The 12,314-nt window shown below is 36.9% G+C and overlaps 1 protein-coding gene across 17 annotated transcripts in view; it reads right to left on the bottom strand.

The window, feature by feature from the left end:
• SOX6 (SRY-box transcription factor 6) overlaps nucleotides 1–12,314 on the bottom strand; it is a 375,354-nt gene that overhangs the window by 24,929 nt on the left and 338,111 nt on the right. For all 17 annotated transcript variants that reach the window (XM_082059015.1, XM_082059008.1, XM_082059006.1 and 14 more), the window contains one exon: nucleotides 7,020–7,128. In XM_082059015.1, the coding sequence (XP_081915141.1) occupies nucleotides 7,020–7,128 (109 nt within the window). The remainder of the gene's footprint in view (nucleotides 1–7,019; nucleotides 7,129–12,314) is intronic.

Genomic DNA, 12,314 nt, shown 5'->3' with positions numbered 1-12,314 from the left:
AAGACTCCCTGTCTTTTCCCAGTTAGCTCGTTCCTCTTCCTGCCCATGATTCCACATTGACTGCTGCTGCTGCCATTGCAACCACTCATTATTCACCATGGTCTGGCAATCAGCTAAAGCCTAACACCATTTTTTTTTTCTCTGCCACTCAATTTCCCTTGCTTTTGGGCAGGCAGAATCTCACATTGTACTACAACACGCCTTGCAATGTGGCTAGCCCAAGTCAAATATGAATGTGAAGTGCTAATTTTATGAATGTAAAAAGAGAGACAGCTGTAAACTGCAGCAAATATTGAGCGATTCATTGACTTTGTATGTTGGTCAGCAAATCCACCATCTGAAATGCTGCAGAACTGGGTTCTTAAGCTCACTGCTGAACATGAAAACAGACTCAGAAGAAAAGGTCTTCGTCTTTGTTGTCCCAAATAGCAAACTGCGTGGCCAAATATTTAACTCGCAAGCCCTTGATTCTAATATATTGACACAAATGAAAATGGAACTAAATGTTAAGTACTAATAGGGCATTTTCATCTGTTTCCATTTGCTTTATAAAAATTAATTTAGTTTCATAATGCATCTAGTTTTTCACTTGGGACACAGAGAAGTTATTTGTCTTTTACAAAATCACACAGTAAGGCAGTGGCAAAACAATAACATTCAGATGTTTTTGCCCTGAGCCCAGGATCCAATCAAGAAAACTGTATTTTAACAAATCCAGATCTTTGGCAGGAATGAAGACCAGGTCTTGATGGAATTTGAATCCCTGACTGACTGCTGAAGGAAACCACACTGCAACCTGAGCTAAGGTAAAATCAGTAATTGTCAACAGGAACTTTAGGTCTATTCTGCAGATTTCTATCTACTAAAAAGCAAAATCTTAACATACTTCCTACAAATTTCCAAAGCATTTGACCACAACCGCAGAAACAGCAGGATCCATAAACACAGAGCACATTATACAAGCACAAGATCCATAAACATAGAGCACATTCTACAATTCAGAAGAAGCAGTGCTATCACCAAAAGTGAGCATCTGTGAAAGGAATATCTTTTTTAGAATTTGAACTTAAAAAACTTATCCAGATCATCCGATATTCTCAGATAATTAAGAACTAAATATTTTAGGTTCCTCCACCTGGAATTTAAACAGAGCTCACCTATGGCTCCTGACTATATTCTACACACTCTGGTCAGTTGATTTATGTCAATCATGTTTGAAAACAAATTTTAGCTATAGATAGAATCAAAGCTGTCTTGGTATAGTCATGCTACTTAGCTGTATTTCAGTACTGACAACCTCAAACGTTCAAAATCATGAAACCACCTACAGAAAGAATGATGTTTCCTTTAAAATGATGAGGTTTGGAGAAAAAAAAAGTCCTGTTCTATAATTGGCTGTTGTTTATAATTTTGCATAGCAGCTACCGAACTTTTATGAGGCTCTCTCTTTTTTTTTTTTTTTTTTTAATTTTGCTAGCTACAAATGTATCATAGATTCTAACACAACAACTGGGATTTCCAAGTAACGATAGAAGTCTGATAGCTGTGGTTTATTCATCAATGATGTCACAGTCAGTGGCAATGTTTTTGAATACAGTCTGAGCATGATTTTTAACATAGTTAGCCCAGTCCTGCTGGTGGGTAAGGAAGTGACAGAGATGTTGGTTTATGTTGTAGTTAATGTAATACTCTTGTTGATGATTTTCAGGCCTCCATTCAGATGACAGTTAGGTCATTATGAGTAACACAAGCTTTGAATACAACTTCATATGCTAAGTGATCTCTGAAAGTACACCTAGTTACCATTAATCATAAAAAAAACTTTCACACACTGGTCAGGGACAACAAGTTAAGTCTTAAAAGTCATCCTGCCCTACCCTTTCATATTTGTCTTACAATTGCATACAGCTAAATTTAAAGAGTTTCAAGACTTGTTTTATAATTCATGATTCAAAAAAAAAAAAAAAATACACATGTAGCTTCAGCTTCTGACCAATGACCCAGTACCACAAGCACTCCTAAAATTAAAAAACATGACTCTGATCCTGTCAAACTCAGATCACTGCCATATGTTATAGAAAAGATAAAAGGAGTAGAGAAAAATCATTGCTAGATTCTATTACAAAGGCATTCCATAAAACACAGAAGTCTGCTGATATTTCTTGCAACAAATAACCTGAACCTTAAAGGTTGTGTCAAAGCTATGGGAACCAGGAGCACTTCCTAGACTTGGCCTATCTTAGCTGCCTGCTAGAAATGCAGGTGGGCAGGTAGGCAGGGAGTGGAACTACATTTCCATTGTCCCCTTGTCCTAGATCAGCTGGGGGACCAGGATGCAGCCCAAACTGCCCTTTGCCCCAGTTTATGGCCAGCAATGGGACTAAATTTGGAGTCCTTAGCTCAGGAATAAATGTTCCATCATTCCCCACCATCCCCAACCCCACTCCCACCCACTAAAAAAGCCCTCTACAAATAGTCAATAGATCTTCTCTAAATGTAGCAAATTTCATAATTCTGAAGTTCCAATATTCCGGTGATGGGAGAAAAACCATCTGACAGATCTAACAGCCCCACACTTGCTATGTCACAACTGCACTTAGACCTCAGAGATCCAGATGTATTTCTGATGAAGAAAGACAGGGAGTCAAAAGTTGACCACCAATATGTTACTTCAGTAGTTGACCACCACTTCAGAAAACTTTATTTGCTATATGACTGTGTTATTTGCATAAAGACACACAACAAAATGCGTAAATATTATCTAAATATGTCAACAGCAACATACACTCAAATTATATCTACAAAAGATTGAAAAAATTATTAAAAGTAAGTAACAATGACAAAACAGAAAGGAAGGTGTGAAACACACTACGTCTTTGATGAATATAACTATGGCTATTAGGAACCTTTGACATTCAGTTGAGATTGTGACCTTGGCAACAATAAAATGCAAGAAGGTTTTCTTCTTAGAGGAGGCCAAAGAAGAGCAACAAAGCTGATCAAGGGTCTGGAGAACAAGTCCCAGTGCTGAAACAGACACTTAAGGGAGCACAAAACAGTAGCAACACATATAAAAAACTTTGTGACATGGCAAACCTAGAAAGACGTGTAATGTTTTCATGACAATTAGAAGTGTTAATACTCTTGAAGACAATCAGAGCCTGTAGCATTGCAGAGTACATTAGAGGCCACAGTTTAACTGCTGACATTTCAGCAGCACTGTTTTCAATGGACTTCTTACTCTAAATGATGCCTCGCTATAAGTGTCATCTCTTAGCTACATTGCCAAAGATAAGGGGAAAACCTGGGGTGATATTTTGAATGTCTTTCTTTATATCCAGCTAATAACTAAATTCACCTTGTCTACAACTGCAAGGACAAATAAGCAGCTCAGTTTTGAACTTCTGCCCACATTTTTTTTCATATCAGCAGAGGTATTTGTCCAGCACCTCTTTTCCAGAGACATCTCTTGGCTGCTAAACAAAGTCTGGAAATCTGAATCCATTCACGAACTCAGATTTCCCATGTGGCAACACACCGTGCCTCAAACTGCCCCACTAGCTCTAGAAAGACATGTACACTGTCCTTAAACTGGCACACATCACTGTAGCTTGGGTTACATATGTCAAAGCTTCATTCTGCACTATCCAGTAACAGGAGGGGCTGTCAGTACCACGAGGTGTATCAAGATACTAAATTAAGGACACTAGAAAGAGAAAGTATGAATTGAAGGAAATGAGCCAAACCAAGAAAGGCATCAGGGACTTGATGTCATTTGAACCAGTAACTGTGTATCTGTAAGTATTCTGTTGCAACTTTTCATCCCAACTGAGGAAAAAATATCCTTCAACATGTTGAAATATGAGAAGTTGCTGCAGGATGGAAATTCCTTTACAAATCAGTATATAAATAACTGATTAGTCAACAAGTACTTCTGAAAGTCCATGTATCTCCTAAGTCCTATTTTTTCTAGAAAAAAAATAATTGCAAAACACCTGCCTGAAAGTTATTGTTTACCTATGCTCTGTTCATTATTTTTCTGTTTAAAGACAATACAACAGTGGCCAATCACATCTAATAAAGGATGAATAAATGAAGCTCATATATAATAGCTCCCTAAAAACGAAAATCTGAGAATAATTTGTCTTACAAGGAACTATATAAAAAAATAAATACATATACAGGGAAAATCTGAAATGTCTCATTAAGATGCTAGCCTCCTTCAGAATATTATTTGTAATAAATGGCTTATGACCTTCAGTCATCATCTTATCTTACTGTTATGGAGACCTAAAATCTTGACTATGTTAAAATACTTAAAAAAAAAAAAAGGCCAAAAACAAGTCAGCATGTGTTCCTGGAGCATGTGTTAGTTCCATGTGATAAGCTAATCATAATATTAAGCCAATAAGTATGAATACTTTCCTGAATTAAATTTGAAAGTTAACCATCCCTCACTACAGGAACATCTTGGAACTGAACTTGCAGCTTCTCCATTGTACAGACATCCTTGCCTAAAATACTTTTAAATTCAGCTTTTTTGGTTTGTCTATAGACTGATTAAAGATAGTGTAGGTTTGTTTGCAAGCAAGGAAAAGCAGGGCTCTAAGAAGTTTTATTACAGGCATATCATGTACTACCTGTTCAGTAAAGATAACATTTACACATGCTGTTGTTGTCAGACTTCAAAATATAGGGACAATTTGTGAGACCTTACCTGGACCATTTATTTCTAGGTCACAGAGAGACAGAACAGAATATGTGATCATAGGAATATTTATCTACACAGAAAATATTAATGCCTTTTATCAGAAAATTTGTCACAATATTTCAATAATCATTTGAAAATAAGTCTGCTTGTCAACAATCACAAGTTTATTATGTCCTATTCTTCTGATACAAGAAAAAAAAAAGAAGCTAATTTTGAAGCTGTCATATGTTTAGAAATCAATGGAAAAATTTAGAGAAGTTTTAACCTTTTCTCAAGAACAATGGTATAACTACAACTTGCAGTTAAAAAAGAGCAAAATGATTCTCAAACAGAAGTAGATTGAAGAGGCAAAATGTTGCATAATTTTCTATCTGAATAGTACATTAATCTTACTACAGTGACTGGTGGGGTTCCTATCTATCTACGTGTTCTCTTCTAATGTATCATAGGTTAGAGAGGATACCAGTGGCATCAATTTCCAGAGCATGCGTGGTATCCCTGCTAGAGACTAATCTCTGTCTTGACAAAAACTGATTTCCACCTGTGGCTTGACACTGTATGCCTGATATATAGAACTCTCACTGAAATGAGTGTAAATGTGCTCACAGTTTATATCATAAAAAAGACATTTTCATATATGTGAAATATTTTTCCATTATCATTTGACAGCTGTCTGTCAATAAAATGGTGGTTGCTATATCTTGAAGAGTTTATGAGTGCACTGATGGGTAGTCTTAAAGAGCTATAGCTTTCTTCAAAGCTGCCAAATCCTTAAAATCTGGTGAACATATATATATATATATATATATATGTATATGTAGCCTTGCTGAGATAAATTTCTTAGTGTTCTCTATGCTTTTGTTAATGATGATATCACTGGCTGGGTAGACAAGGGAAGAGAAGTGGATGTTGTCTACGTTGACTTCAGCAAGACTTTTGACACCTTCTCTCACAACCTCCTCATAGACAAACTCAGAAAGTGCGGGCTGGACAAATGCACGGTGAGATGGATCAAGAACCGGCTGGATGGCAGAGCTCAGAGGGTTATGATCAACGGTGCAAATTCTGATTGGAGGCCTGTAGTTAGTGAGGTTCCCCAGGGGTCAGTGTTAGGTCCAGTCCTGTTCAACCTGTTCATCAATGACCTGGATGAAGAGACTGAGTGCCCCCTCAGCAAGTTTGCTGATATACCAAACTGGGGAGGAAGGGCTGACACACCAGAAGGCTGTACTGCCCTCAGTGAGAACTGGACAGGCTGGAGAACTGGGCAGGGAAGAACAAAATGAAGTTCAACAAGGGCAAGTGTAGGGTCTGGCACCTGGGGAGGAATAACCCCAGGCACCAGTACAGGTTAGGGAAGCAGCACTGCAGAGAAGGACTTGGGAGTTCTGGTAAACAACAGGTTGACCATGAGTCAACAATGTGCCCTTGAGGCCAAGAAGGCCAACGGTACCTGGGGCACATTAAGAAGAATGTGACCAGCAGGTCAAGGGAGGTTATTGTCCCTCTCTACTCTGCCCCGGTGAGGCTGCATCTGGAGTACTGTGTCCAGTTATGGGCTCTGCAGTTTAAGAAGGACAAGGCATTACTGGAGGGTGTCCAGTGGCAGGCTATGAAGATGATTAGGGGGCTAGAGCACCTGTCTTATGAGGAGAGACTGAGAGAGCTGGGTCTGTTCAGCCTGGAGAAGAAAAGGGTGAGAGGGAATCCCATCAATGTTTACAAATATCTCAAGAGTGGGTGTCAAGAGGATGGGACCAGACTCTTTTCAGTGGTGCCCAATGACAGGATGAGGGGCAATAGCCACAGACTGAAGCACAGGAGGTTCCATCTAAACATGAGGAGAAACTTCTTTACTTTGAGGGTGACAGAGCCCTGGAACAGGCTGCCCAGAGAGGTTGTGGAGTCTCCTTCTCTGGAGACATTCAAGCCTTGCCTGGATGCATTCCTGTGTGATCTGCTCCAGGTGAACCTGCTTTAGCAGGTGGGTTGGACTAGATGATCTCCAGAAGTCCCTTCCAACCCCAACCATTCTGTGATTCTGTAATAGCATAAAACGTAAACACTTAATTGACAGCTGCTTCGGGGAAAAAAAGGTTGTGCTGCAGAAAGGCTTAGAGGGCTATACTGTCTTTTTCATGTGTCTGCTCCTGGCTATAGACTTACTACATTCTCACAAAAAGACACAGAAATAATTCAACCGTTACCCTGGGATGTAGGCTAGACGTTACTTCTGGCACTGGAAGCATTTCAGCCACACCATTAGTGATGCAGTGTTCAATAATCCATAGTAAAAATCGCAACTCACCTTCTGCATCTTCCGGCCTTGTAAGATCAATGACACCAGGGCCCAGTTTCCCATCTTCATTGGGTTTCCCTGTTAACTGTGGGCCTAAATTTTCAAACCTTGTTCTTTCCTGGAAAAGAAAATAAGTAGTCTTAATGCTCCATATAGCTTAGTTCTCATTGTATGCCTGTGCATATGTGTATGCACAGATACATGCTTTATTTTTTAAATCTGAAGAAATAATGAGTGCATGTAATTAGAATTTTAACTCAGGGACAAGTTTTTACAGATTCTGAATGTTTGCATTTATGAAAATCAGTTTTAAATGTGAAACAGATACAGAAACTTTGAGATATTTTGATCTGCACTGCCATAATGCATAAATGATTGTACATGCAAATACAAAACACTCTTGGCAGCAAACAGTGCTGATCGATGCTGCTCACTTTGCCTTTCCACTTATTTTCTAACTTAAACTGGAAAAGACAATCAATGTTTGGGAGACATGAAAATTCAACAGTTGAAATAAGAGTTTGTATTAAAATATACTGCTAATTTAATGGAAAAAAGCAGTTTTTCCCCACTATGAGATTCAAGTTTGCATTCATACCTCTGAGAAAACACAAGTCTGAATTTTATGCAAGAGGTTGTCACAGACAAGTATTTGAAAGAAGGAATAATATATGACAGAACTGATATTATTATTTTGTCTAGGAATTTAAATTGTACCTCGGTGGAAACAGAACCCAAGGAGATTAAAAAGAGAAAGAAAGAAAGAAAGATGAAAAAAAAAAGGAAAAAGAGTGCACACTCCTAGAAAAACAGAAAGCTTTTGAAAGCTGGAGAACTCCATAGGAAATCTGGAACTCGAAAGTGGAAACTTAAAGGTATTTTATGTGCTAACCCAGTTCTTCAATCAGCTACTGGACAAGGCCACTATAAATGACAGTGTAATACGGTCTCACAATAGTAGTCTCTGTAGTACTGTGTATCAGTAGCAAAGCATTCAATGGTTATCATTAATTTAGCGTTCTCATTTGAAGGAACATACCATGTTTTCCCTCTTGCCTTGTTGTTACCTCTTCAGACTAAACTTGGCATTATGTTGTACTTGTGAATGAATGAAACCTTGTTGTTCATTACTATGAAACAATATTAAATGTCATGTCAGCTTGAATTTACAGACATGAAATACCAGCTTTCAGCTCGACAAACAGTTTCTCCATGTTATACTTAATGCATTATGCAGAAGTAGAGTGCTGATTGCTGTTCAGTCTATTGTTCAATGACCTAGTTCTGTGCCGCGCGTAGTAGACATAAGAAGAAAACATTAGGAACTTCCCTACTGTAAGATGGTTGGAAACCTGGAAATGTTCTTAAGGACAAAACATACTTGAAGGTCTTGATTCCCCATTTGCTCCACCTCCAAAACCTCAGACTTTCTGATGGGATTACTCTTCTATTATCATTATCCTTCAGTAATAAAACCCCACTAGGCCAACAACTGAGGAATTCTTTTGATTCCTCATTCTTTTGATTCCTTCAGCCGTGGATTTTTTAAATTATTTTCTGTTTAATTTGCAGAAGAAGACGAGAAAGCACAACCTGACACTGGATTTGCTACAACACGCAGCTGAGGCATTTCAGGTACTAACTGCATTTCTGAAAGTTCCCCAGAATCTTCCAGTTGTTGAACAAAATCACACTGCATTTTATATTTGCTTAACTTCTTATTTTCCTCTGTAAAACCTGTGGTTGATGAAGGACTTTACATACACAAAGGAACCCACAAGAAAAGAGTTAAAAATGAAATGTGGCTGCAGAAAGGCACCGCAATACTAGAAGCCCAATATTTTACCAAAAGATGTTGTGCAATGTAACAATACACCTGAATCATCAGGATGAGATCTGTGTTACTGGTAGACAGAATAAAAAATATGTTTGTCAAGGATTCTGCGTTCCATTGCAAAGGGCTGATTTGCAGTTGAGGTGAAAACAAAGATCAGTACTAAGAAAACAGCTTTTGGCACATATATTGTCTTCCAAAATATTTGTGCCAAAAGCTTTTTCTTAAGTAAGTTAATACAGCACCTGCAGTATTCTTTGAAGAACAGCTTTTAAGTGTGTTCCAGAAGAAGGAGAAATATCTTTCTGCTATAAAAATCAACATACTCTGCTACATATCAATATGCACATTTGAAATATCTTTCTAGTCATTCATTCTCTTTGATTTTACCAGAAAATATTCTGTTAAAAAAAAAAAAATCTGAAAGAATATCAATATTTTGACATGGAAGGAGAAAAGAGAAAATTACATGATAAGGTTCAGGAACAGTAAAATGAAAGCACTTATACCATAAAAATACCTGCGCTTGTCAAACAAAGGAGATGTACTTATAGTTATTTCATAACCCCTTCCTTCTAATTCATAAAAAGCTGTAACAAAGCTAGCTATATTTATGTCTTTGAAATGCCTTTTAAAGTCATTCCTTTGCTTGCCTCTTTACTGATAATAATCTTCATAGTGATCATAAAAAAAAATCAATATTTGCATTTGGTTTAGGCAAATTCAGAGAATTGTAAAAAATATCAAAATCTTCCTCAATACTAATCATGTTTTTATCTGGAAGATGCCCTTACAATTCCATGAAATGCAATAAATGTATCTCAAATTTATTATTAGAGAGGAGACTTGTCCCACTAGGCTCCAATCCTTTCTTATAGGATTGTCTTTGCTCCTGTTTGAATTCATGTTAAAGAGGATAGTTACTTGCTTAAAAATCCCTTAAAAGTACAACTTTTTCCTAGAGTGAGAAAGGGCTGAGAGGAAGATTGATTCTGTACTTAATTCCTATAGGAAAAAAAAAAATAAAGACATATCTTCATTAAAAGTAAATGGCTATACATAGCTGCACTAACAAATACGTTACCTACACATGCGTTATATTTGCACACATGTACATTGTCTACTGGATATATTGCTACCTTCCTAAAATTATTGTCGGTCTGTAATAAAGTGCACCACTGTGGACAGTGCAGGTGTTTTGTTTCCTGTGAAAAAGAATTTTGGACCTCTATTTTGAACTGTTTTGTTGCACAGGAGTTTGTACTGTATAGTCGCATTAAGTTTTCCCATTTAAATTTCAGAAAAAAAGGCTTAGGACATGACATGACAACCCTTTCTCATCACTAGATCAACACAGTCAACTGGAGTTTGCACGAGAAAGCTGAAAGCTCTTCCCCGCACAATTCAGATCCTTTGCGCTTCTTTATATGTTGAAGACACAGTAAAGATAATCACTTCTTTAAAATGAGAAAAAGAAGACAAAAAATATTTGTCTTAGCAGCAAAACCTTAATTTTCCATTCTGTGATATGATTAGGCACTTATTTATGCGTTGTCAGTCACCAACATGCAGAAAACGTTAAAGTTATTGAAAAAATTAAAGTCTGCTCAACTGTCTTGCAGGACTGTTGGTTCTCTAAGTGCTTTGAAATTATGATGTATGAGGTAGATGTTGCATATTAAATAAAGATATTTAAATTATAAAGCCCCCGTTAGTGAGAGCTGATGAATGTTAAATGTTATGAGCCACAAGGCTGTGGCATCCATCATATTCACATACTATCACAGTCAGTGATGGAGCAGCCCCAGTGATGACAGATAGACTGCTAGATAGTTATCCCTTATTTCCAGAGTCACCAAGCAAGCCTTTCTAGCCCTTTGGCATTATTTTTAGCTTTGCATTAAATTAGCAACTTTTCCATCACGTTCTGACAGAAAGTATTAATTCTCTCTTCATGTGTGGAAGGTAAAAGAATGATTTAGTGAAGCAAGGAGCAAAGGAAAAGGAAATAGTAGCCCCTACCTCCGAAAAGGCTGCAAACTTCAAATGACTAGAAACAAATATAAAATTGTGATCTTTTGAAAGAACAGCAATGAAACAGTAAGCACACAATAATGGCTTTTCTCCGCACTTAGATAAAAGCTGAATTTTTGATGTGCACAGTATATTTTCATAAAATTTTATATACTATGTTTTATACACTTATTGGCTATTCCATAATAATGTGTGTGCTAACAGTAAAATTGCTCTTAAATTTATGTGTGTTATTTATATGTTCCCACGTAACAATGCTTTTTGTTGTAAAAAATATTCTGTTTATTAATGTAACTTTACAACCACTGCATCCAAGATCCGTGGTAAATTAATGACATTTTTATTATTTTATAGTGTCATTAAATTTTTACTGATCACTCCATCAAACAGAAGCAATAAAGGCCATAATGCAAACTGGGACACTTAGATCAGGGGAGCAGGAAGGCATTCCATATAGTCTGAAGTAAACGGCTTGCTATAAATGATATTTATACCATCTTTAAGAATGTGAGAATACTTGGACAAGTTTGGCGAAACTGTTTCTGTAGTACCGTGGATTGTGTACTTAAATAACAGTTTACTTGCCAGCAAGACAATTTTTTTTCAAACCATATGCGAGAAGATGACTGATTGCATCCATCTCTTGAAAAATAATATATGAAATGTAATAATACACTGGGCACCCCTCCCTTCTGGATTACCAAGACTGATCTGACTAGACCCATGCCTCAAATTATTTCAACATGCTTGCTTTTTCCACATCTGAAATGTATGCTTAGTCTGAAATGGAAAATGGCATACACAATGATCGTTGTGTAAAAGATTTAAAATATATATATTTTTTGCAAACAAATACTTTTTATTTAAGTAGACATGTTTGGACAATGATGTAATACCCTTTATTTCAATAGTCTAGCATGGAAGCAGTTACCAACACTAATTTAAAGAGCCAGTTTCTAGAAACTGAATTAATATGGGTCATTCACAGAAGCCACAGAGCTTATGACTGAAGGGATATTATTTCTTCTGAGGACAGTACTTTAGTTAGAATAACTACAAATAATTATTACATGTTGTCTTTATGTATGAAATGTATTTCAATTGAATTATTCGATACTAAAAGTTCCAGTAGCTTATTTGCTAACTGTGATCTATTATATCCCTTTCATGTACCATGGACAGTAAACAACAGGCAAACAACTTAGTATACTCAGAACATAAAGAAGACATTTTCAGTAAAACACAGAGAAAATGCCCTGTTTGCATAAGGAGGAATCACAACCCCCTTTTTTTTTCTCCTGGAAAGTCAAGATTCCAATGTCCCGAGCTTTTAACCTACTTCTTACTACTTTTTAACAGCTAGGACTGAAAAGTTAAATTACCCTCCACTTAGAATCTTTTGCAACATCTTGGCACAGCAGGGATAATTACAAATT

This window comes from Streptopelia decaocto (assembly GCF_964273445.1).
Source record: "Streptopelia decaocto genome assembly, chromosome: 7".
Taxonomy (NCBI): Eukaryota; Metazoa; Chordata; class Aves; order Columbiformes; family Columbidae; genus Streptopelia; species Streptopelia decaocto.
This window is presented reverse-complemented; position numbering and strand designations above follow the sequence as displayed.